This window comes from Bufo gargarizans, chromosome 2, assembly GCF_014858855.1.
Source record: "Bufo gargarizans isolate SCDJY-AF-19 chromosome 2, ASM1485885v1, whole genome shotgun sequence".
NCBI lineage: Eukaryota > Metazoa > Chordata > Amphibia > Anura > Bufonidae > Bufo > Bufo gargarizans.
Genome location: NC_058081.1, coordinates 700,688,684 through 700,715,547, shown reverse-complemented (window position 1 = coordinate 700,715,547; position 26,864 = coordinate 700,688,684). Strand labels below are relative to the sequence as shown.

Below are 26,864 nucleotides of genomic sequence, written 5' to 3'. Positions count from 1 at the left end.
GGAGGAGATGGATAAATCCCGGAATCTATACTAATTGCATTACAGCCACAGGTGAACACAGCGTTTCCCTGGTTCAGCCCAGTGTTAGTTTAGCGTCTCATCTCTCCTTGGGCCTGATTAGAGTTCTGTTTACGGCTCCAGTTCTCTCCCTGGTTCCTGAACTTTGTCTCCCAGTCCCGTGCCCATGTTTCTGGACTATGGAGTAGGTGAGAACCCCCCTATTATACCAGTCACCCCTCTCTCTTCCTGTACAGCTCCTAACAGCTGTGCAGTTACCTGGAGTCGAGGGTGCGGTGCCTGGCGGTATCTTCACAGGTATAGGGGGTATTAGAGACATCTGCCCCTATCTTGGGGTATCTGCACCCTGCAGCACCCGTGTTATAAGACTGTGTTTTCTCAGTCAGTCAATGTACACAGTGCTGTACGTCACCGGGTTGTGCGGGGCTGCCAGCTCTCTGCCTGCTGCACTTAACCCCTTTCATTATGGATCATTTTTAGGGTACATGATCTGCCTACTACCCCGAGCTGGACATTTTATTCTATAGATTGTAAGTTCCTCAGGACAGGGACGGTTGAACAGAGGTTTAATACAATCCCACCTCTACGACTTCTCTAACATCTACAAGGACCACATCTGATGGACACATGGCTGTATAACATCCACAAGGGTGACCTGTAATATCCTATAAGGTGACGGGTGCACATTGCTGTACACAACTCTCCATAAACCCCGCCTTCGGTACAGAAATCACATGCACCCTGATACTTACTGTTCTTTGCATCATCCTGCCCTCGTTGGACATGGAGTAGGTGGGTGGAAAGAAGGTGGACTGCAAGATGCCTGCTGCCTCCCCTCCGGCCAGAGGAAGATTGCAGCACTCCCGGAGGTATAATGTTTACAGCGGCACCGCACAGCTCAGGAGCCGATTGTGTTTGAACAAAAGCGAGCGGCTGACACACAACTTCCTCCTAACAATACAAACCTACCACCTGCTTCTGCCCCGACTGACTAAAAGGAGGTGTGCACCCCTACACCTATCTCGGAAGGCGTATGTACCTACTATATCTGTGCACGCCTATTAGTAGTAAATTAGTAACATCTGTCTAGTATATGACATTATAAACTGTATCCACTATACCCATCCTGTATATATGATGACACTATGGACTATGTCCCATACACCTGTCCTGCCTTGAAGGCGTATGTACCTACTATATCTGTGCATGCCTATTAGTAGCAAACTTGCACTCATATAGAAATCAACATCCGTCCTATATAGGACAATACTAACTGTGTCCCCTACATACATGACAACATGGATGATGTTCCGTACACCCGTCCAGTATATTATCAACTACAGACTGTATCCTCTACACTCGTACTGTATATAATCACAATATAAACTGTATCCCCTACACCCATACTGTATATAATCACACTATAGGCTGTATAACCTACACCTGTTCTGTATATAATCACTCTATAGACTGTATCCCCTACACCCGTCCTGTTTATAATCACACTATAGACTGTATCCCCTACACCCGTCCTTTATATAATCACACTATAGTCTGTATAACCTACACCTGTCCTGTATATAATCACTCTACAGACTGTATGCCCTAAACCTGGGCTGTACATAATCACACTATAGAATATATACCCTACACCCATCCTGTATATAATCACACTATATACTCTACACCCGCCCTGTATATAATCACACTATAGGACTGTATCCCCTATACCCATCCTGTATATAATCACACTATAGACTGTATCCCCTACACCTGTCCTGTATATAATCACACTACAGACTGTATGCCCTACACATGTCCTGTAAATAATCACACTATAGGCTGTATCCCCTAAACCTGTCCTGTATATAATCACACTATAGACTGTATGTCCTACACCTGTCCTGTATATAATCACACTATAGACTGTATCCCCTACACATGTCCTGTATATAATCACACTATAGACTGTATCCTCTACACCCGTCCTGTATATAATCACACTATAGACTGTATCCCCTACACCTGTCCTGTATATAATCACACTATAGACTGTATCCTCTACACCCGTCCTGTATATAATCACACTATAGACTGTATCCCCTACACCTGTCCTGTATATAATCACACTATAGATTGTATCCCCTACACCCGTCCTGTATATAATCACACTATAGACTATCACCTACACCTGTCCTGTATATAATCACACTATAGGCTGTATCCCCTACACCCGTCCTGTATATAATCACACTATAGACTATCACCTACACCTGTCCTGTATATAATCACACTATAGGCTGTATCCCCTACACCTGTCCTGTATATAATCACACTATAGATTGTATCTCCTACACCTGTCCTGTATATAATCACACTATAGACTGTATCCTCTACACCTGTCCTGTATATAATCACACTAGAAACTGTATCCTCTACACCTGTCCTGTATATAATCACATTATAGGGCAGTGATGGCTAACCTTGGCACTCCAGCTGTGGTAAAACTACAACTCCCAAGATGCCCCCCTTGCTTGGCTGCTCTCAGAACTCTGTAGAAATAAATGGAGCATGCTGGGATTCGTAGTTTCACCACAGCTGGAGTGCCAAGGTTAGTCATCACTGCTATAGGGTGTATCCTCTACACCTGTCCTGTATATAATCACACTAGAGACTGTATCCCCTACACCTGTCCTGTATATAATCACACTATAGACTGTATCCCATACACCTGTCCTGTATAGAATCACACTATAGACTGTATCCTCCACACCTGTCCTGTATATAATCACACTATAGACTGTTTCCCCTACACCTGTCCTGTATATAATCACACTATAGACTGTATCCCCTACACCTGTCCTGTATATAATCACACTATAGACTGTATCCCCTACACCTGTCCTGTATATAATCACACTATAGACTGTATCCCCTACAGGGAGTGCAGAATTATTAGGCAAGTTGTATTTTTGAGGATTAATTTTATTATTGAACAACAACCATGTTCTCAATGAACCCAAAAAACTCATTAATATCAAAGCTGAATATTTTTGGAAGTAGTTTTTAGTTTGTTTTTAGTTTTAGCTATTTTAGGGGGATATCTGTGTGTGCAGATGACTATTACTGTGCATAATTATTAGGCAACTTAATAAAAAACAAATATATACCCATTTCAATTATTTATTTTTACCAGTGAAACCAATATAACATCTCAACATTCACAAATATACATTTCTGACATTCAAAAACAAAACAAAAACAAATCAGTGACCAATATAGCCACCTTTCTTTGCAAGGACACTCAAAAGCCTGCCATCCATGGATTCTCTCAGTGTTTTGATCTGTTCACCATCAACATTGCGTGCAGCAGCAACCACAGCCTCCCAGACACTGTTCAGAGAGGTGTACTGTTTTCCCTCCTTGTAAATCTCACATTTGATGATGGACCACAGGTTCTCAATGGGGTTCAGATCAGGTGAACAAGGAGGCCATGTCATTAGATTTTCTTCTTTTATACCCTTTCTTGCCAGCCACGCTGTGGAGTACTTGGACGCGTGTGATGGAGCATTGTCCTGCATGAAAATCATGTTTTTCTTACCTTGCAGACTTCTTCCTGTACCACTGCTTGAAGAAGGTGTCTTCCAGAAACTGGCAGTAGGACTGGGAGTTGAGCTTGACTCCATCCTCAACCCAAAAAGGCCCCACAAACTCATCTTTGATGATACCAGCCCAAACCAGTACTCCACCTCCACCTTGCTGGCGTCTGAGTCGGACTGGAGCTCTCTGCCCTTTACCAATCCAGCCACGGGCCCATCATCTGGCCCATCAAGACTCACTCTCATTTCATCAGTCCATAAAACCTTAGAAAAATCAGTCTTGAGATATTTCTTGGCCCAGTCTTGACGTTTCAGCTTGTGTGTCTTGTTCAGTGGTGGTCGTCTTTCAGCCTTTCTTACCTTGGCCATGTCTCTGAGTATTGCACACCTTGTGCTTTTGGGCACTCCAGTGATGTTGCAGCTCTGAAATATGGCCAAACTGGTGGCAAGTGGCATCTTGGCAGCTGCACGCTTGACTTTTCTCAGTTCATGGGCAGTTATTTTGCGCCTTGGTTTTTCCACGCGCTTCTTGCGACCCTGTTGACTATTTTGAATGAAACGCTTGATTGTTCGATGATCACGCTTCAGAAGCTTTGCAATTTTAAGAGTGCTGCATCCCTCTGCAAGATATCTCACTATTTTTGACTTTTCTGAGCCTGTCAAGTCCTTCTTTTGACCCATTTTGCCAAAGGAAAGGAAGTTGCCTAATAATTATGCACACCTGATATAGGGTGTTGATGTCATTAGACCACACCCCTTCTCATTACAGAGATGCACATCACCTAATATGCTTAATTGGTAGTAGGCTTTCGAGCCTATACAGCTTGGAGTAAGACAACATGCATAAAGAGGATGATGTGGTCAAAATACTCATTTGCCTAATAATTCTGCACGTAGTGTATATCTGTCCTGTATATAATCACACTATAGACTGTATCCCCTACACCTGCCCTGTATATAATCACACTATAGACTATATCCTCTACAACTGTCCTGTATATAATCACACTAGAAACTGTATCCCCTACACCTGACCTGTATATAATCACACTATAGACTGTATCCTCTACACCTGTCCTGTATATAATCACTCTATAGACTGTATCCTCTACATCCGTCCTGTATATAATCACACTATAGACTGTATCCTCTACACCTGTCCTGTATATAATCACACTATAGACTGTATCCTCTACACCTGTCCTGTATATAATCACACTATAGACTATATCCTCTACACCCGTCCTGTGTATAATAACACTATAGACTGTATCCTCTACACCCGTCCTGTGTATAATAACACTATAGACTGTATCCTCTACACCCGTCCTGTACATAATCACACTATAGGACTGTATCCCCTACACCTGTCCTGTATATAATCACACTATAGACTGTATCCCCTACACCTGTTCTGTATATAATCACACTATAGACTGTATGCCCTACACCTGTCCTGTATATAAACACACTATAGACTGTATCCTCTACACCTGTCCTGTATATAATCACACTATAGACTGTATGTCCTACACCTGTCCTGTATATAATCACACTATAGACTGTATCCCCTACACCTGTCCTGTATATAATCACACTATAGACTGTATCCCCTACACCTGTCCTGTATATAATCACACTATAGACTGTATCCCCTACACCTGTCCTGTATATAATCACACTATAGGCTGTATCCTCTACACCTGTCCTGTATATAATCACACTATAGACTGTATCCCCTACACCTGTCCTGTATATAATCACACTATAGACTGTATCCCCTACACCTGTCCTGTATATAATCACACTATAGGCCAGTGATGGTGAACCTTTTTAAGACCGAGTGCCCAAACTGTAACCCAAAACCCACTTAATTATTGTAAAGTGCCAACACGGCAATTTACCCTGAATACTACAGTCCAGTATAGTATCTTCCATGTACTTTATCATTTAGCTATAATATCCTGTCTGCATTCAGTGCGCTGCCTGTGCTGTTCATAGTGCGCCCTGCGCTGATGAATGGCAGGAAAAGTCTAAGGCATATTGGTACACCATAGACTTTTTCCAGGGTGCGGGTGCCCACAGAGAGGGCTCTGAGTGCCACCTCTGGCACCCGTGCCATAGGTTCGCCAACACTGCTATAGGCTGTATCCTCTACACCTGTCCTGTATATAATCACACTACAGGCTGTATCCCCTACACCCGTCCTGTATATAATCACAGTATAGGCTGTCCTGTGGTTGATGTTGCAGTGTGATCCCGTCCTCACCTGTGGCGCCTCATCTTCACCTGTCTGCCTGCAGTGTGAGGTTCTCTATGCCTCGCGGTGACATCGGATGACATTGCTGTTGGTTGATCTTTAACCTGAGTGACAGGCAGGGAAAGCAGAGACATGAGGCGCACACATGACTCACCGCGGCTCCTCGCTCAGCTATGGAGGTTACTCAGCCGCTAACCCTGCCACCTCTACTGTCAGCCTCATCACTAGGAGGCACTAGTAACAAAGACCACGGATATAAGCTTGGATTAGATTGTAAGCCACATATGGACAATCTAGTCATTGAGGTATGAGGTACAGGAATACCTCCCCCTGCCATATAATCTGTTACTCCCCATACGACTCTGGGAAGGGCCACGAACCACAATGCCTGACACTTCCATAGGCAGAGTTACCAGAGGAGAAGTTCAGGGCGAGGTATTAGCTACTGGAAATAATGAGATGTATGGGATGGGAGGTATGAGGCACATAGTCTCCAGCTGTAAGGAATGATTGGGGTATATATATTATTCAATGGGGTATGCAGGAAGTACCCAATGTCTATTTATTTAAAAATAAAGTAAGGGAGGTATGAGGTACATAGTGCCTCACTGTAGCTATGGTGTTTAAAATGGATTGTTAAATGTGTGATGACAGGTATAAGTACGAGTGCCTCTCTCACTGTGGTGACAGCTGTGAATGTTCTATAGTATTATTACTGCAGGAGGTATGAGGTACAGGGTGCCTCTCTGTGGTGACTGAGGTAACAGTACTATAGTGTTATTACTGTAGGGAGGTACGAGGTACAGGGTGCCTCTCTGTTGTGATGAGGTGGCGGTACTATAGTGGTACTACTGTAGGAGGTATGAGGTACAGGGTGCCTCTCTGTTGTGATGAGGTGGTGGTACTATAGTGGTATTACTGTAGGGAGGTATGAGGTACAGGGTGCCTCTCTGTTGTGATGAGGTGGCGGTACTATAGTGGTATTACTGTAGGAGGTATGAGGTACAGGGTGCCTCTCTGTGGTTACACTACTATAGTGTTATTACTGTTACTGTAGGGAGGCATGAGGTACAGGCTGCCTCTCCGATGACTAAGGTGGTAGTACTATAGTATCACGGAGAGGTATGAGGTACAGGATGCCTCTCTGTTGTGATGAGGTGGTGGTACTATAGTGGTATTACTGTAGGGAGGTATGAGGTACAGGGTGCCTCTCTGTTGTGATGAGGTGGCGGTACTATAGTGGTATTACTGTAGGAGGTATGTGGTACAGGGTGCCTCTCTGTGGTGACTGAGGTAACAGTACTATAGTGGTATTACTGTAGGGAGGTACGAGGTACAGGGTGCCTCTCTGTTGTGATGAGGTGGCGGTACTATAGTGGTACTACTGTAGGAGGTATGAGGTACAGGGTGCCTCTCTGTTGTGATGAGGTGGTGGTACTATAGTGGTATTACTGTAGGGAGGTATGAGGTACAGGGTGCCTCTCTGTTGTGATGAGGTGGCGGTACTATAGTGGTATTACTGTAGGAGGTATGAGGTACAGGGTGCCTCTCTGTGGTTACACTACTATAGTGTTATTACTGTTACTGTAGGGAGGCATGAGGTACAGGCTGCCTCTCCGATGACTAAGGTGGTAGTACTATAGTATCACGGAGAGGTATGAGGTACAGGATGCCTCTCTGTTGTGATGAGGTGGTGGTACTATAGTGGTATTACTGTAGGGAGGTATGAGGTTCAGGGTGCCTCTCTGTGGTGACTGAGGTAACAGTACTATAGTGGTATTACTGTAGGGAGGTACGAGGTACAGGGTGCCTCTCTGTTGTGATGAGGTGGCAGTACTATAGTGGTATTACTGTAGGAGGTATGAGGTACAGGGTGCCTCTCTGTTGTGATGAGGTGGCGGTACTATAGTGGTATTACTGTAGGAGGTATGAGGTACAGGGTGCCTCTCTGTGGTTACACTACTATAGTGTTATTACTGTTACTGTAGGGAGGCATGAGGTACAGGCTGCCTCTCCGATGACTAAGGTGGTAGTACTATAGTATCACGGAGAGGTATGAGGTACAGGATGCCTCTACTCTCGCCCAGTCCCTCCTCCTCCCCCCCTCTCCTCCGCGCAGGCGCACTGACTGTCAGCGGTCGCTGAGGTGTAGGACTGGGAGAGGCGGCCATGGAGCCTGCAGGCCGGAGAGATAAATCCAAGGCGAGGGATTCCGTCAGCCGCCTGGAGAAGGCGAAGCAGAAGAGCGCGCAGCAGGAGCTGAAACAGCGGCAGAGAGCAGAGGTACCGGCCCGTCCCCGCCCCGGGCACTAGGGGCCTCGCCCCTCCCCGCGTACAGCCCGGCCGCCATCTTAGTGCACCCCGTCACGTGATCTGGTAGCCTTGGTCACGTTTTGGGCCCCTCCCCTTTATTGTTATTTATCAGGGACGTTGCGTTCATCTCCAGCAGTCACATGACTGGGGGTGTGGCCTCTTGTGATTGGTCAGTGTGCGGTACTTTACTTATCAATGTCTGGGTCCTTGATGGGAGCATATATAGCCTGCCTGTGTTCCGGCCTCATCCGGCCAAGCTTATTGTGACAGTCATGTGGAGGAGCCCCTTCCTGCCGCATCCCTGTACACACAAACGGACAGACGTCATCCTGGAGCCTCTGTCCCAGATCGCATCACGTGATCCTCTCAGAGCTGCTGACTGGCGGAGGGGAGTCACATGTTATCTATATAGCGCAATACAACTGAGCCCTATGCAAGTTTATCCAATCTGCATTCAGCCTCCTGTAGGGGGAGCTCCTTACATATATGTATTCATTCGCCACTAGGGGGAGCGCCTCACAGACATATTCATACAGCTACCACTAGGGGGAGCTCCTCACAGACAGATTCATACAGCTACCACTAGGGGGAGCTCCTCACAGGCACGTTCATACAGCTACCACTAGGGGGAGCTCCTCACAGACAGATTCATACAGCTACCACTAGGGGGAGATTCTCACAGACAGATTCATACAGCTACCACTAGGGGGGGCTCCTCACAGACTGATTCATACAGCTACCACTAGGGGGAGCCCCTCACAGACAGATTCATACAGCTACCACTAGGGGGAGCTCCTCACAGGCACGTTCATACAGCTACCACTAGGGGGAGCTCCTCACAGACAGATTCATACAGCTACCACGAGGGAGAGCTTCTCACAGACAGATTCATACAGCTACCACTAGGGGGAGCTCCTCACGGACAGATTCATACAGCTACCACTAAGGGGAGCGCCTCACAGACAGATTCATACAGCTACCACTAGGGGGAGCTCCTCACAGGCACGTTCATACAGCTACCATTTGGGAGAGCTCCTCACAGGCACGTTCATACAGCTACCACTAGGGGGAGCTCCTCACAGACAGATTCATACAGCTACCACTAGGGGGAGCTCCTCACGGACAGATTCATACAGCTACCACTAGGGGGAGCGCCTCACAGACAGATTCATACAGCTACCACTAGGGGGAGCTCCTCACAGGCACGTTCATACAGCTACCATTAGGGAGAGCTCCTCACAGGCACGTTCATACAGCTACCACTAGGGGGAGCTCCTCACAGACAGATTCATACAGCTACCACTAGGGGGAGCTCCTCACAGACAGATTCATACAGCTACCACTAGGGGGAGCTCCTCACAGGCACGTTCATACAGCTACCACTAGGGGGAGCTCCTCACAGACAGATTCATACAGCTACCACTAGGGAGAGCTCCTCACAGACAGATTCATACAGCTACCACTAGGGGGAGCTCCTCACAGGCACGTTCATACAGCTACCACTAGGGGAAGCTCCTCACAGATTTATAGAGCAGTGACTGTGTGCAGGAGGCGCCCTCCAGTGGCAGCTGCAGGTAGAATTTTACTAGATTGTGCAGGGAATTCTTTCTGTGGCAGATAATTGTAGCTCCGCCCCTGGACTGATATCTCATTATACGATCCCTGCTGAATATTACATCCCACTAGGGATCTGTCTGCACTGGAGCACTGCGCTGGCACTATTGTGTGCTCTATGGCTGATTACAATGTGTGCAATGTATATAGTGGCAGTATTGTCTCAGTGTACAGTATGGAGGCATTGTTCTCTGTGTGGAGCATGGGAACATTGTCCTTTGTGTACAGTATGGCAGCACTGTCTCTGTGTACAGTATGGCAGCACTGTCTCTGTGTACAGTATGGCAGCACTGTCTCTGTGCACAGTATGGCAGCACTGTCTCTGTACAGTGTGGCACCATTGTCTCTGTACAGTATGGCAGCACTGTCTCTGTGTACAGTATGGCAGCACTGTCTCTGTGTACAGTGTGGCAGCACTGTCTCTGTGTACAGTATGGCAGCACTGTCTCTGTGTACAGTATGGCAGCACTGTCTCTGTGTACAGTGTGGCACCATTGTTCTCTGTGTACAGTGTGGCAGCACTGTCTCTGTGTACAGTATGGCAGCACTGTCTCTGTGTGCAGTATGGCAGCACTGTCTCTGTGTGCAGTATGGCAGCACTGTCTCTGTGTGCAGTATGGCAGCACTGTCTCTGTGTGCAGTATGGCAGCACTGTCTCTGTGTGCAGTATGGCAGCACTGTCTCTGTGTGCAGTATGGCAGCACTGTCTCTGTGTGCAGTATGGCAGCACTGTCTCTGTGTACAGTGTGGCAGCACTGTCTCTGTGTACAGTATGGCAGCACTGTCTCTGTGTGCAGTATGGCAGCACTGTCTCTGTGTGCAGTATGGCAGCACTGTCTCTGTGTGCAGTATGGCAGCACTGTCTCTGTGTACAGTATGGCAGCACTGTCTCTGTGTACAGTATGGCAGCACTGTCTCTGTGTACAGTATGGCAGCACTGTCTCTGTGTACAGTGTGATGTTACTATCCTTGACTACGTCCAAAGTAAGGCTCTGTTTTTCTTATGTGGCACAATACGTTATTAATTATTGTATACATTGTGGGGTATTATTTTATTATCAATGAAGTAAAAGTTAAAGGGAGTCTGTCAGCACATTTACCCCTTTTTTACAGTTCCCATAGCGCTGTAGCCGCAACACAGATGATTAAAACGGTACCTTTATATGCTTTTGTGGACTTGTAAAACTGCCAAAAACGAACTTCGATGCATATGTAAATGAGGGCTCGCAAGTGCCCAGGGCGGCGTCCACCGCGTTGGTGCCCAGGCAGCTCTGCCTCTTCGGCTCTTATCCCCTCCCAGCCTCTTCCTCTGCCCGCCCATCTGTTTTCTCTCCCCTCAGCGAGATCCCGCGCCTGCGCGCTGACTTCCTTGGCCGGGGCATGCGCACTGTGATGCCCATTGCTGGCACGGCATCGCAGTAGCTTATATGCATGCGCCGGCTAACAGCGCGAAAACTGCAGAAAGGAGGCGGTCAAACGGCGCAGGAGAAGAGGAGGAAAGCCGAGCAAGCAGCTGTCACTGCAAACACAGAGAGCCAAGAGAGGTAAATATATCTGTTTGATCCGTTAGCCGGCGCACGCGCATAAGCTACTGCGATGCCGTGCCAGCAATGGGCATCGCAGTGCGCATGCCCCGGCCAAGGAAGTCAACGCGCAGGATCTCGCTGAGGGGGAGAGAAAACAGATGGGCGGGCAGGAAAGAGGCTGGGAGGGGATAAGAGCCGAAGAGGCAGAGCTGCCTGGGCACCAACGCGGTGGACGCCGCCCTGGGCACTTGCGAGCCCTCATTTACATATGCATCAAAGTTCGTTTTTGGCAGTTTTACAAGTCCACAAAAGCATATAAAGGTACCGTGTTAATCATCTGTGTTGCGGCTACAGCGCTATGGGAACTGTAAAAATGGGGTAAATGTGCTGACAGATTCCCTAAGAAGAGTCATTATTTTCTCATTGATAGTCTGTGTACAGTATGGCAGCATTGTCTCTGTGCGCAGTTTGGCAGCATTGTGTCTGTGTGCAGTTTGGCAGCATGGTCTCTGTGCGCAGTTTGGCAGCATTGTGTCTGTGTGCAGTTTGGCAGCATGGTCTCTGTGCGCAGTTTGGCAGCATTGTTTTGTGTACGCTATACCAGCATTGTCCTCTTTACACAGTGTGACAGCATTGTCTCTGTGTACAGTATGGCAGCATTGTCTCTGTGCGCAGTGTGGCAGCATTGTCCTCTGTGCGCAGTGTGGCAGCATTGTCTCTGTGTGCAGTGTGGCAGCATTGTCTCTGTTTGCAGTTTGGCAGCATTGTCTCTGTGCGCAGTGTGGCAGCATTGTCCTCTGTGCGCAGTGTGGCAGCATTGTCCTCTGTGCGCAGTGTGGCAGCATTGTCCTCTGTGCGCAGTGTGGCAGCATTGTCTCTGTGCACAGTGTGGCAGCATTGTCCTCTGTGCGCAGTGTGGCAGCATTGTCCTCTGTGCGCAGTGTGGCAGCATTGTCCTCTGTGCGCAGTGTGGCAGCATTGTCCTCTGTGCGCAGTGTGGCAGCATTGTCCTCTGTGCGCAGTGTGGCAGCATTGTCTCTGTGTGCAGTGTGGCAGCATTGTCTCTGTGTACAGTATGGCAGCATTGTCTCTGTGTACAGTATGGCAGCATTGTCCTCTGTGCGCAGTGTGGCAGCATTGTCCTCTGTGCGCAGTGTGGCAGCATTGTCCTCTTTGCGCAGTGTGACAGCATTGTCTCTGTGTGCAGTGTGGCAGCATTGTCTCTGTGTGCAGTGTGGCAGCATTGTCTCTGTGTGCAGTGTGGCAGCATTGTCTCTGTGTGCAGTGTGGCAGCATTGTCTCTGTGTGCAGTATAGCAGTATTATCCTCTGCACACAGTATGGGAACATTGTCTTCCGTGTACAGTATGGCAGCATTGTCTCTGTGTGCAGTTTGGCAGCATTGTCTCTGTGCGCAGTATAGCAGTATTATCCTCTGTGCACAGTATGGGAACATTGTCTTCCGTGTACAGTATGGCAGCATTGTTCTATGTGCACAGTACGGCTCTCTTTGTAAATATGGCAGCATTGTGTCTATGTTCTGTATAGCAGCATTGTCTGTGCCCAGTATGGAAGCAGTGTGTATTTACTGTATATCAGCATTGTCTCTGTGCACAGTATGGCAGCACTATGTCTATTTACTATATAACAGCACTGTCTCTTTACACAGTATGGTAGCATTGTGTCTATGTACTGTATAGCAGCAACATTGTCTTTGTACAGTATGGCAGAATTATATATGTACTGTATAGCAGCATTGTCTCTATGCACAGTATGGTAGCGCTAGGTCTATATACTGTATAGAAGCATGGTCTCTGTGCAGAGTATGGCAGCACTGTGTCTATGTACTGTATGACAGCATTGTATATATGTACTGTAGCAGCACTGGTTCTGTGCACAGTATAGCAGCATTGTCTATGTGCACAGTGTGGCAATATTCTGCCTGTGTATTGTATAGCTGCCATACTGTACACGGAGACAATGCTGCTATACAGTAAATAGACATATTGCTGCCATACTGTGCAGAGAGACAATGCAGTTATACAGTATACAAGTAGGATGCTGCCATAATATACACATAGACAATGCAGCTATACAGCACATAGATATGATGCTGCCATATTGTGCACAGAGACAGTAATGCTCTACTGTGCACAGAGAACAGTCCTGCCATACTGTGCACAATACTGCTATACAGTACAGACACAATTCTGCCAAACTGTACACAAAGAACAATGCTGCCTTACTGTGCACGGACAATGCTGCACTATGTCTATGTACTGCATAGTAGCATTATCCCTGTGCACAGAATGGCAGCACTGTGTCCATGTACTGTATAGCAGCATTTTCTCTCTGCACAGTAGGGCAGCACTATGTACGTACTGTAGAGCAGCACTGTCTCTGTGCACTGTATGGCAGCACTGTGTCCATGTACTGTATAGCAGCACTGTCTCTGTGCACAGTATGGCAGCACTATGTATGTACTGTAGAGCAGCATTGTCTCTGTGCACAGTAGGGCAGCACTATGTATGTACAGTAGAGCAGCACTGTCTCTGTGCACAGTATGGCAGCACTGTGCCCATGTACTGTATGGCAGCACTGTCTCTGTGCACAGTATGGCAGCACTATGTATGTACTGTAGAGCAGAACTGTCTCTGTTCACAGTATGGCAGCACTGTGCCCATGTACTGTATAGCAGCACTGTCTCTGTGCACAGTATGGCAGCACTATGTATGTACTGTAGAGCAGCATTGTCTCTGTGCACAGTATGGCAGCACTGTGTCCATGTACTGTATGGCAGCACTGTCTCTGTGCACAGTATGGTAGCACTATGTATGTACTGTAGAGCAGCACTGTCTCTGTGCACAGTATGGCAGCACTATGTATGTACAGTAGAGCAGCACTGTCTCTGTGCACAGTATGGCAGCACTGTGTCCATGTACTGTATGGCAGCACTGTCTCTGTGCACAGTATGGCAGCACTATGTATGTACAGTAGAGCAGCACTGTCTCTGTGCACAGTATGGCAGCACTATGTATGTACAGTAGAGCAGCACTGTCTCTGTGCACAGTATGGCAGCACTATGTATGTACTGTAGAGCAGCACTGTCTCTGTGCACAGTATGGCAGCACTATGTATGTACAGTAGAGCAGCACTGTCTCTGTGCACAGTATGGCAGCACTGTGTCCATGTACTGTATGGCAGCACTGTCTCTGTGCACAGTATGGTAGCACTATGTATGTACTGTAGAGCAGCACTGTCTCTGTGCACAGTATGGCAGCACTGTGTCCATGTACTGTATAGCAGCACTGTCTCTGTGCACAGTATGGTAACATAGAAACATAGAATGTGTCGGCAGATAAGAACCATTTGGCCCATCTAGTCTGCCCAATATACTGAATACTATGGATAGCCCCTGGCCCTATCTTATATGAAGGATAGCCTTATGCCTATCCCATGCATGCTTAAACTCCTCCACTGTATTTGCAGCTACCACTTCTGCAGGAAGGCTATTCCATGCATCCACTGCTCTCTCAGTAAAGTAATACTTCCTGATATTACTTTTAAACCTTTGCCCCTAAAATTTAAAACTATGTCCTCTTGTAGCATTTTTTTCTTCTTTTAAATCTTCTCTCCTCTTTTACCTTGTTGATTCCTTTATGTATTTAGCAGTTTCTATCATATCCCCTCTGTCTCGTCTTTCTTCCAAGCTCTACATGTTAAGGTCCTTTAATCTTTCCTGGTAAGTTTTATCCTGCAATCCATGTACCAGTTTAGTAGCTCTTCTCTGAACTCTCTCCAAAGTATCAATATCCTTCTGGAGATATGGTCTCCAGTACTGAGCACAATACTCCAAATGAGGTCTCACTAGTGCTCTGTAGAGCGGCATGAGCACCTCCCTCTTTCTACTGGTAATGCCTCTCCCTATACACCCGAGCATTCTGCTAGCATTTCCTGCTGCTCTGTGACATTGTCTGCCTACCTTTAAGTCTTCTGAAATAATGACCCCTAAATCCCTTTCCTCAGATACTGAGGTTAGGACTGTGTCACTGATTTTATATTCTGCTCTTGGGTTTTTACGTCCCAGGTGCATTATCTTGAACTTGTATGTACTGTAGAGCAGCATTGTCTCTGTGCACAGTATGGCAGCACTGTGTCCATGTACTGTACGGCAGCACTGTCTCTGTGCACAGTATGGCAGCACTATGTATGTACTGTAGAGCAGCACTGTCTCTGTGCATAGTATGGCAGCACTATGTATGTACTGTAGAGCAGCATTGTCTCTGTGCACAGTATGGCAGCACTGTCTCTGTGCACAGTATGGCAGCACTATGTATGTACTGTAGAGCAGCACTGTCTCTGTGCACAGTATGGCAGCACTGTGTCCATGTACTGTATGGCAGCACTGTCTCTGTGCACAGTATGGCAGCACTATGTCTGTACTGTAGAGCAGCACTGTCTCTGTGCACAGTAGGGCAGCACTATGTATGTACTGTAGAGCAGCATTGTCTCTGTGCACAGTATGGCAGCACTGTGTCCATGTACTGTAGAGCAGCACTGTCTCTGTGCACAGTAGGGCAGCACTATGTATGTACTGTAGAGCAGCACTGTCTCTGTGCACAGTATGGCAGCACTATGTATGTACTGTAGAGCAGCACTGTCTCTGTGCACAGTATGGCAGCACTGTGTCCATGTACTGTATGGCAGCACTGTCTCTGTGCACAGTAGTATGGTGAGATTATTTATAATACTCAGGTTTTGTATATCAGGTACGTATGCATGTCTTTGTAGGTGATCCTAGGCTACATATAGAACTATAAGGCCACCTGCACCCGGGTGGGGGGTAAACATACAGAACATCTGCACAAACTTCCATGTGGATTTCTGTTTCCACACCCAAACTGCACCAAAAAGCACACGTGTTTCTTGCAGTTTTTGGTGCGGATATGATGCGGTTTTGCTGCAGATCTCACCCTTTCATTGGTAAGGCTGAAATCCGCACCAAAAATCTGGCGCTGTATTACTCTGCGGCCCCCCTGCATGCACCCCAATCAGTGTATAATGACCAGTCTGCAGCCTTATAATACATTATATGACAGAAGAACCGCTCAGTATACAAGGATTACACTTCATATACTGGACCAGACCACCGACAGACCCCCCCCAAGCTCCACCATCAATAGGGGACTGGCCCTTTAAGAGTCACACTATGGAGAGGGTCATCCTGGTATGTGCTGCCCCTCCCCCACACATTCTCTCACCTCCTGGTGCACACAGGCTGGTATGAGAAGCGGTAACATGTTTCTTTGCATTACTGGGGGTCACACAACCCCTGGAGATTTTTTTGGACCCTATGCAACTAAAAAATAAAAGTGACTCATGCCTCCCTAATGTCAGAAATGGTGAGCAGTGACGCCCGACAGTCTCGTTACCAACACAAACATGACAGGCGGCCCCAAAAGAATCAAAATCAGTGCCACGCCCGTCATCTGGGACATCTCTGCCCACGCCCATGTCATTCTTTCATATGGCCGTGCTTCCCCTTTAAGAGATTTCCCCCCTCCCTCCTCCACAGACCATCTCCCTGGTTTTAGGTGTTGTCTAAAGGAAAGGACTGTGGCGCACATATTAACTCTTGCATTGCTTTGCCAGGGGGGGTAAATCCCTGCAGATGTGCCCCAGCTGTGCAAGGGTTAATGCTCCTTATATAACATCCATAACCCCCCCCCCCCCCCCCCTCCAGCCGTAACAATATCATTATAGACATCAATGTCCGGGCTCGTTCCTCACATGGTACATTTATTGCTAGTATTTGGGGTCTTATAGAAGAAAGGGTAACAGGATGTCACCTCACCAGCGACATTGTAACGCCGGCCGGGGGCAAGTCCACGCACTAGGAGTAGATGGTCAGCTTCAGCCAATCCGGGAGTCTGCACTGGATCTCACCGTTCCCTTCTCGGTCCAGGGCCTTGAAGGCTCGGAACATGCAGTCCATCCGGACCATGCTGCTGATGAAACTGTCAAAGTTCACGTTGCCCTTGTTGTCGGCGTAGCGGCGGATCAGCAACTCGTGCAGCTGCTCGTTGAGCTGGAAGCCAGCAGCCTGGACAGCCGCGGGCATGGAGGCGGCCGGGATGTAGCCCGTACCCTCCGTGTCAAACTTCTTGTAGATGCATTGCCACTTCTTGATGTTATTCCACAGGTACTTGAACTCCTCGAAGCCCAGCTTTCCCGTCCCGTCGCTGTCCATGACGGCCACCATACTGCGGCACGTGTCGATGCTGAAACCGTCAGTCTTTAGATCCTGGTGCTTGGCCACCACCTTGTTCAGGACGTTCTGGAGCTCCACCGGTGAGACCTCCATGTCCTCTCCCGCCAGCTGCTTGAAGAGGCGTCGGAACTGCCGCTGCTCATCGTTCTCGTAGGCCTCTTGCTGGTAGGAGTTGGCGCAGGGCTCTGGAGGAGGTTCCGGCTTGTAGTTGGCTATGGCATCTCCGATGAGCCCCAGGATACTTCCCAGTATTCCTTTTCCACCACCGGCGCCGGCAGGTCCTCCCGCAAAAAGTTTTCCTGCTCCTCCACCGGCTTGTCCACCACCTCCTCCGCCGCCGCCTAAGCTGCTCAGAGCTCCTTGTAGGAACTTGCCTGCACCTCCACCCTGGCCAGATCCGGCCAGACCGCTCAGAGCTCCTTGGACAAGGTTTCCCATTCCTCCACCTTGGCCGGATCCAGAAAGGCCGCTCAGAGCCCCTTGCACTAGGTTGCCGACTCCTCCACCTCCACCTCCACCCTGGCCGGACCCTGCAACGCTGCTGATTGCTCCCTTCAGGACATTACCGATTCCTCCGCCACCTCCTCCTTGGCCGGATCCTGAGTTTCCTCCGGTCGCCTGTTTCAGGAAATTATTGACCATGAACATTTTGCCTGAGGTTGCAGAAGGATCAGGCAGAGAGAAGCTGCACAGGAGGAGCAGACTGTGGAATCTCCTGCAGAGCGAGCCCCGTCCTGTTCAGTCACACTGAAGAAGAAAACAGAAATGTTGAGTCAAAAATGGCTCCACCCAGACCCTGAGCGGCCAATGGCGGCACCTCTTCCAAAAACATTCCTTCCAAATCTGCATGGTGAGTCACCCTGCCCCCAAGAGAAGGGCAGAGGGAGGGAGACCCTGCAGATCTGCACTAACTGCCAGCAGCTCTGTCTGCATCCATCAGCAGTTCCACCTGGGACAGGATTACTCCATCATGGGGGAAGTATACACTGAGGAAGACGAGCTGGGTTGATTTGTGGATAACGGTGGGTGTAGTGGTGCTGTCCGAATCTTCCGCTGCCCCTGTGAAATGAATGGATCCTCATCCAGTCCGCAAAAAATACGGATCGGAGGCAGACCAAAACTACGGTCGCATGCCAGGATCTGTTCAGGAAAAAACTGCGTTCAGCGATCGTATCTGAATTGCATGCGTTTTTCATGTGCGTGAAGAATAACAATCGACAACTCCTAACATAATGCCAGGGGCTCTGAGCGGTCAGGGCGGAGGTACGGGCAAGTTCACACAAGGAGCTCTAGCAACCCTCAGTGAAAAGCGCATTGTATCCGGATGCCTTCCGTTTTTCACACAAGCCCCATTCGCTATTATGGAGCCAGAGCTTGTGAGAGAAAAAACGCACCATATAGAACGTGCTGCCATTTTTCCTGAACGCAGAGATGATGCGTGAAAAACTGCACTCATGTGCACAGACCCAGAGGCCTGTTTCACACGGTCAGTATTCGGTCAGTATTTTGCATCAGTATTTGTAAGTCAAAACCAGCAGTAGAACCTACAGAGGAAAGGTATAAGGGCTCATGCACACGACCGTGTGCTCTGCAATGCACAGGCATCAACCGCGTGGCCGCCATCTACGGATGGGGACCCATTCACTTGAATGGGGTCTGCGATCTGACAGGCCACACTGCAAAAAAGTAGTGCATGCACTACTTTTTTTGCGGCGCGGAGGCACGGACAGAAAATCCACAGAAGCACTCCATAGTGCTTCCGTAGGCTTCTGATCTGTGCCTCTGTTCCGCACCAGATCTCCTGGATTGCGGACTCATTCGAGTGAATGGGCCTGCATCCCTGATATGGGGTGCACGCGGCTAGTGCCCGTATATCGTAGAGCTGCTGTTTGCAGGCCGCAATACGGGCATGGCTGGGCAACGCCATGTGCATGAGCCCTAATAGAAATATTCGTGCCTCTTCTGTGTTTTGGACCCACTCCTGGTTTTGTCTTACAAATACTGACCGTGTGAAACAGGGCCCTAGAAAAGAATGGGTCAGGATTCTGTCCGGATGCCATGCATGCACTTCACACATCACGTCGGGATGGAATGGGAGTCCTCATGCACACAACCGTATTTTTGGTCCGTGTTTGATCCACATTTTTGCAGATCGTACACGCACCCATTCATTCAGACAAGAATAGGCTTCTTTTTTTTTTTTTACAGTGGGTCCTGCGAAAATTGTAGGATGCACACGGACCACATCTGTATTTTGCGGATCCACTATTTGCAGACCCAAACACGGATACGGTCTTGTGCGGGAGACCTAACAGTGACAGGTGAAGTAAAGAACATTGGGGGTCACAAAATTCACCCCCACTGTGAAACCATCGAATGAGTCTAAAAGGACTCCAAAACAGGCGCAGCATGATTAGTAAATGTGGTTAAAACAATGGGGGTCATTTATCAAGCTTGTCTTTTTTTTTTGGGAGTAAAAAAAATTGGCGTATTGGCAAAGTCCATCTTTAATTTTCCTTTCATAAATCCGTTTTTTGGTTAAAAGGGGTTTCCAAGATTTGACCTATCCTCAGGATAGGTCATCAGTATCTGATCGGTTGGGGTCCGACACCTGGGACCCCCGCCGATCAACTGTTTTGAAAAGGCAGCAGCGTTCCTGTGAGCGTTGCAGCATTCTCCCTGCTCACCAAACGCAGCACCGTACATTGTATAGTGGCTGTGCTTGGTATCGTGCTCAGCTCCATTCACTTGGGGTTGAGCTGCTCCTAGGACACATGACCGATGAACATAACGTCACTGGCCTAGGAAAAGCAGAGAGAAGGCCACGGCGCTGCCTTCACAAACACCTGATTGGCGGGGGTCCCAGGTGTCGGACCTGCAACAATCAGATACTGATTATGTAGTGTCCCACTGGGTAGGGGTGGGCACTACACAAGGGTCAATTGGTGTGCGCGTTACTCCTACTCACAAGGGACAGAAGTGTTATATGTAATTGTGCCTTTTATGTATGCTCTAATGTGTTTTTACATGCAATGTACCCCTGTCTGATGCAGCAGCAGGCCTAGTTGGGTGTAGTTAGACATCCCAGACACTAGAGGGAGATAGGGAGCCCCTAGTATAAATGTCCAGGCCCAGACAGGGAGAGGGAGTGCAGAGTCAGGAGTCTGAGAAGACACAGGTTAAGAAGCCTGCTCCTGACATGCAGCTGGATAGCCCTGGCTGCTAGTGATGTCCAGGAGGCTGTTGAGAACCTCCAGCCTGCCTGAGAACAAGAGAGCCTAAGTTAGCTCTGAAGAGATACCCCAGTTGCAGGATCCAACCTCCTGGGAGAAACCCGCAGTTATCCACCTTATAGGAGAGGGCGATCCAGGGTAAGCTAAGTGACCCTGATGGGCAGATCACACTAGAAAAGTGTAGCAAGAATCTAATACCTGAGGAAGAAAGTAACCAAGGATTTAAGCCACCCTTTAGGCATCCGGGCCTTGGGAGATAAAAGCCAGAGCAGGAGTTCTAGAAAGGACACTGTACATTGATTCTGAGGAAAAGGTACAACCTGCTGCTGAGTGCTTGTGAAGTTACCCTCTGCGTATCTTGCATGACTATTGCCTGCCATTTTGTGAATGAGCCCCCTTGTGGAACTGTAATATAAAGACTGTACTCCTACCTGCTGTACAAAGTTGGATTGTTCAGTAAAGTTACATTTGGTTCACTATATACTTGTGTACCTTCATCATTCCAACCACCAACCGGCGTGCCACCGCCCAAAGGCACTGGCGTCACGAATACCACAGGGACCTTGCCCCAGGCACACAAAATACCTGTAACATCCAGGGCACCTCAACTACCATCAGGCCTGGTCCCTATCTACAGAGCGTGCCCCAGAGGAACCGTGTCTACCTCTCCTTCACTGCCACGCGCCTGCCCAGGGTTCTTCAAAAATAGTGAGTACCCTCGATTGCCCATAACCGTGACCTCACTTCGTCATACCCTGCAGGTCTGGCGTGTTGCAATTACCTATCCAGAGGATAGTTCATCAGTAAAAAAAAATCTCGGAAAACCCCTTTAAAGGCTATGTACATCTTTTTTCATTATTGCATTGTACTTATTTTGAGCTAAAAATCATTTTTTCAGTTAAAAATATGGAGACCTTTTTTCTGTACAGAGCTGAGATGCTCTAGTAGCACCCTTTGGATTTTCAGTCAGACAAGGAGCAGAGGGACTCCTTATCTCTGCTCTCTGACCTCCTAAACGCTCATTATAGTGCAGTTCTTATCTTATTGATAAGAATGTGGTTTGTGTTTATGACCTCTTAGTAGTTTAGAGATAAGGTTTATTAGATGACCAGAACAAAGTGAAAGTATCAGTAACACAGTTAGAAAAACAGTTAACCCTTTGTGACAGAACGGCTTAATATTTTTAATAAAGGCCAATAGAAAATATGATTTTTAGCCAAAAATGAGTAAAATGCAATCATAAACAAAAATTGCCTCTGAAGGTGTACACAGCCTTTAAATCTTTTTCGCCGGACCGCCGCTCCGTCCCCATTGCCTATAATGGGGACGGGGGCGGAGCTCCGGCGCAGCACGGCAGTGCACGACGAAAGGCCGCCGGACTAAAATTACTGCATGTCAGGCTTTTTAGTCCGGCAGCTTTCGCCCTGCCGAGCCGGAGCTCCGCCCCCGTCCCCATTATAGTCAATGGGAACGGAGCGGCGGTCCGGCAGCACGGCGAAATAGCCGCAGGACGGATCCGACATGGTGAACAGCCTGTCGGATCCGTCCTGCCGCAAGTGTGAAAGTACCCTAAGACTGGTCTAATTAGTATGTGCATGAAAATGCGGCACAAGTGAGCTGAAATTAGGCGCACGTCCCCATGAAAGTAGGCAAAATGTGGCGCAACTCACCCCTCATAACAGAGGCAGAAAACCACGCCTGGCCTGGAGTAAAGTAGAAATCAGACTGTTTTTACGACTAAATCAGTTGCAAAATAGGGCGCACCTACATAAATAGGACGGAAAATAGGCACAAAGTTTAAAAACTTCTGAATTAGTCTTAAAACACAAAACAGGCGACACTGCCTCCAAAACAAGTGCAGTTAGTAAATGAGACTTAAAAAATAAGACAGTCGGAAACAGGCGCAGACACTCTGGTAAATGTGCCCCATTGTAAGAGATTTATCAAAACTGGTGTAAAGTAGAACTGGCTTAGTTGCCCATGGCAACCAATCAGATTCCACTTTTCATTTTTCAGAGCTCCTTTGGAAAATGAAAGGTGGAATCTGATTGGTTGCTATGGGCAACTAAGCCAGTTCTACTTTACACCAGTTTTGATTAGTCTGTCCAAACAAAGTAAAATTAGACCAAAACAGGCGCAATCCACTATAATAAATGACACTTCCCCCCTTCCCATTGATTATTTGGTGACAATGGCCCCTGTCAGGGGGTGGGATACATTAGGCAGCAAGTGATCAGTCAGTTCTTGAAGTTGATGCGTTGGAAGCAGGAAAATGGTCAAGTGCAAGGAGATGTCTGATCCATGCAGGCCACACCTCACGATTTATAGGGCTTTAAGGGATTGTCCAGGATTAGAGAAAAATGGCTGCTTTGTTCCAGAAACATCACCACATCTGTCATGTCTAGAATTGCAGCTCAGCTTAACTAGAATGAATGGTATGAGCTGTAATACCGCGCACAACCTGTGGACAGGCGTGGTGGTGTTTTTGGAAGAAAGCAGCCATGTTTTTGTAATCCGATTCCTCGACAATCCCTTTCAAGGATCTGCTGCTTATGTTGTGGTGCCTGGTATCACAGGACACCTTCAGACCTTCAGGGGTCTTGTGGGGTCCATGCCCTGATGGGTCAGAGTTGTTACGGCGGCACAGCTAATGCAATACTAGGTTGTAATGTTATGGCTGATTAGTGTTTATTGCGCGGCAAGGGGGAGGTTTCCTCACATGTCCACCATCTGTCATGAGTTACTAGTGCTATATCGGGAAATCTGACTCGGGACATCACACACCCGGCCACGGCACGTCATGAGATCCCCAGAGTGGGGGAGACATGTGAAGCTGCAGGCGACACAAAAGGGCTGGAGTTTGGAGGCTGTAGTAGGCCCAGAGGGGTTTGGGGGGCTATAGGAGGCCCAGTAGAGCTGAGGTCATGGGGAATGCGCTCAGGAGGCACATTGGGGCTCAGATCAAGGGGCTGCAGGCATCCTAGAGGGGCTAAGGTCGGGAGGCTGCAGGCGGAACAGAGGGGCTGAGGTCAGGTCTGGGGGCTGCAAGCGGCACAGAGGGGCTGAGGTCTGGGGTCTGCAGGTGGCACGGGGGGCTGAGGTTGGGGGTTGCAGGCAGCACAGAGGTGCTGAGGTCAGGTCGAGCGGCTGCAGGCAGCCCAGAGGGGCTTAGATTGGGGGGTTGCAGTAGGCCCAGAGGGGCTGGGGGTCTATAGGTGGCCTAGAAGGGCTGAGCTGGGGGGACTACAGGCGGCTCAGTGGGGCTGAGATGCGGCGAGTCCCCCCCCAACCACATACTGAGCTGCTGACTGTACCCACAGGAACGCCCTGCTCACAGGCTCTGGGTGTGGAAAATCTCCTCTGGTATTTTGGCCATAGGGCACACAATTCTCCTTGTGCAGGCGCTTCCCATGGCTTTGCGCTCATCTGTCCTGTTCTACTGCTTGTCACCCCCCATGCTCTCACTACCACTCCCATCCGCCATTGTTTTCCTGACACTCTACCTGTGTGTTTGTGGTGCACAGCCTGTGATGGGTGAGGTTCCTGCGCAGCTGCATCTCTGAGCTCCTGGCTCTGGGCCACCAAGCTCTGCAGGATGCGGCTGAGGAAACGACTTCTAGACTTTGTGCCGCAGCCTCTGGTTGTATCATCCCGTCCCCTCCTCCAGGATTTTGTTTAAAAACAAAACTTCACATCAGGGGTTGTCTGGAGTGGAGCCCCCAATCTTGTTTAGAGGGGTCACCCAATGAGAAGCCGATTACTGAGACCCCCACAGTCACCTCTCAGTCAATGGGCTGGCCGTGCAATGTACAGATGGAGCATGAGAGCTCTTGTGACTACTTTCTCATCATCCATTTGTCTTTCTTCCAGATTTACGCCCTCAACAAGGTGATGACTGAGCTTGAGCAGCAGCAGTTTGAAGCTTTCTGTAAGCAAATGCAGACGTCCAGCAAGTGACCGGGAAGACGCGACACGCCATTTGATAAGCCCCTCCGCCCCAGCAACACCAAAGATGACCAAGCCCTGATGGTCACGTGTCTATTGTAGGTTCTCCGCCAGTTACAGACCACTTCATTTTGCTTTGTACCACATGCTGGATCCATAGGCCGCACAATGCTGGAGATGTATCAGGGGAGGTGTGTTTGACTGTCCAGATACCGAGAGTTGCTGGTAAAAGATGGCTGACCGGAAAGTTTATTACTATATGCGCCATTCTGTAAGGTGCGGCCTACATCATATACCTGTGTGGCCGGTGTACTTGCCTGAACGTGGAGTTTCAGCAGCCTAGAATAAAAACTTCTGCAACTTTCCAACAGACTTGTGTTTTAATTCCTTACTTTTCAATACCTCTGCTTGCTGTCTGTAAATTGTAATATTCTTGTTTCTGTGCAGTCCAACTCCCACAGCTGAGGGTTTGTTACTTTGTTTCCTCTCTATGAAATCCTCAAGTAAAGCACACATCTCTCTCTCCCGTAAGGGTACGACCACGCCGTGCGGTCATGTGGCGCTTTAAATGCGGTCGTATGGGCTCTAATTAAACTAATCACCGCACTGTTCAGTGGGTCTGTATTATTAATGGCAGCGCCATTAAACAGTGCCGACTGATCAAATAGCGTGGTCTTCAGTTTAATTAGAGCCTGCTGCGGGGCCTACGATACTCGAATTCAGTACGACTGTGTCACAAGCGCCACGTGACCATGCCTTAAAGGGTTATTCTCATCTTGGACATTGGGGGCATATCGCTATGCCCCCAATGTCTAATAGACAGAGGTGGGACCCAGAGATCCCAGAGGTGGGACCCACACCTATCCTTAGAATGGAGCCCACAAAGTGACGGAGGGCTCACTGCGCATGCGTTGCCGTCCTCCATTCATATTTCCGTAAGTTCCATAGAAGTGAATTTCAATGGTAATACTCGGCTATTTTCTGCGCTCACATAGAAGTAAATGGAGGGAGGCCACGCATGCGCGATGCACCCTCCAGCACTTTGCAGGCTTCATTCTAAGTATCGGTGCATGTCCCAGAAGTGGGATCCACACCTATGAGACATTGAGGGCATATCCTAACGATATACTCCCGATGTCCAAGACGGAAATAACCCTTTTAACCCCTTAATGACCAATGACGTACTGTGTTCTTCATGATGTGGTGTTAGTTACCGCATCTTGACGTACACAGTATGTCATGAGATCAAGGTGTCTACTGCACCTTGATCTCTCCTGCAACACCCCAATCTAAGCCCCTCTGGGCTGCCTGCAGCCGCTCGACCTGACCTCAGCACCTCTGTGCCGCCTGCAACCCCCAACCTCAGCGGCTGTTCCAACGGGCCGCTGCTCTGCTGTGGCAGCGTCCCGATGGTTACCATGGCAACTGGAGGCCTTACACAGGCATACAAGCTTGCCATGGTATGTAAGCCTGACAGGGTCCTGCCAGAGCCTGATCAGGCTTACTGTTAATGAAAATACACTGCAGTACACTATACAGTGTATTGTATAGTGCCATCAGACCCACTGGATCTTCAAGAATAAAGTGGGTCTGAGTCAAAAAAGTGTAAAAAAAATAAAATATATACGCACATTTATAATTGGGTAAAAATGAAGAAAATAAAATAACCTAAATATGTTTGGTATCGCCGCATCCGTAACAACCAGCTCTATAAAAACATCACATGACCTAACCTCTCAGGTGAACACTGTAAAAAAAACAAAAACAGTGCCACAAAAAGTGCAAAACCAAGCAATAAATAAGGGCGTATGCCCCCCAAAATAGTACCAATCAAACTGTCACCTCGTCCCTCAAAAAATGAGATCCTACCTAAGACAATCGGCCAAAAAATAAAAAAGTGGAAAAAAAATGGAGACACTAAAATAATATTTTTTTTTTGTTTTAAAAATGCTATTATTGTGTAAAGCTTAAATAAATTAGAAAAAGTATACATATTATGTATTGCCACGTCCGTAACAACCTGCTCTATAAAAATATCACATGACCTAACCCCTCAGGCGAATGCCGTAAAAATAAATATATATGT

At 48.1% G+C, this 26,864-nt stretch overlaps 3 protein-coding genes across 6 annotated transcripts in view; 1 reads left to right on the top strand and 2 right to left on the bottom strand.

Moving 5' to 3' along the window:
• Positions 1 to 24,695, bottom strand: part of LOC122929023 (tyrosine-protein kinase STYK1-like) — a 75,207-nt gene extending 50,512 nt beyond the window's left edge. For 2 of the 4 annotated variants that reach the window (XM_044282428.1, XM_044282430.1), the window contains exon 1: positions 24,337 to 24,695. The gene's annotated coding sequence lies outside the window, so the exon portion shown is untranslated. Of the gene's footprint in view, positions 1 to 770; positions 899 to 5,886; positions 6,302 to 24,336 lie in introns of those variants that run through there. The other 2 variants (XM_044282429.1, XM_044282427.1) reach the window with 2 other exon arrangements.
• LOC122929026 (small vasohibin binding protein) lies at positions 7,984 to 25,150 on the top strand. The gene is made up of 2 exons (XM_044282439.1): positions 7,984 to 8,160; positions 24,704 to 25,150. Exons 1-2 carry the CDS (start codon positions 8,047 to 8,049, stop codon positions 24,788 to 24,790), a joined length of 201 nt encoding a protein of 66 aa, XP_044138374.1. The 5' UTR covers positions 7,984 to 8,046; the 3' UTR covers positions 24,791 to 25,150.
• On the bottom strand, positions 17,109 to 18,347 carry LOC122929024 (calpain small subunit 1-like). The gene has a single exon (XM_044282433.1). It carries the CDS (start codon positions 18,246 to 18,248, stop codon positions 17,223 to 17,225), a length of 1,026 nt encoding a protein of 341 aa, XP_044138368.1. The 5' UTR covers positions 18,249 to 18,347; the 3' UTR covers positions 17,109 to 17,222.
• Positions 25,151 to 26,864: the final 1,714 nt, after the last annotated feature.

Excerpts from the sequence above, each read along its gene's own strand:
- LOC122929026 (XM_044282439.1), top strand. The coding sequence starts at position 8,047 with ATGGAGCCTGCAGGCCGGAGAGATAAATCCAAGGCGAGGGATTCCGTC. Across the intron at positions 8,161-24,703 it reads AACAGCGGCAGAGAGCAGAG|ATTTACGCCCTCAACAAGGT; the intron begins GTACCGGCCCGT and ends TCTTTCTTCCAG.
- LOC122929024 (XM_044282433.1), bottom strand. The coding sequence starts at position 18,248 with ATGTTCATGGTCAATAATTTCCTGAAACAGGCGACCGGAGGAAACTCA.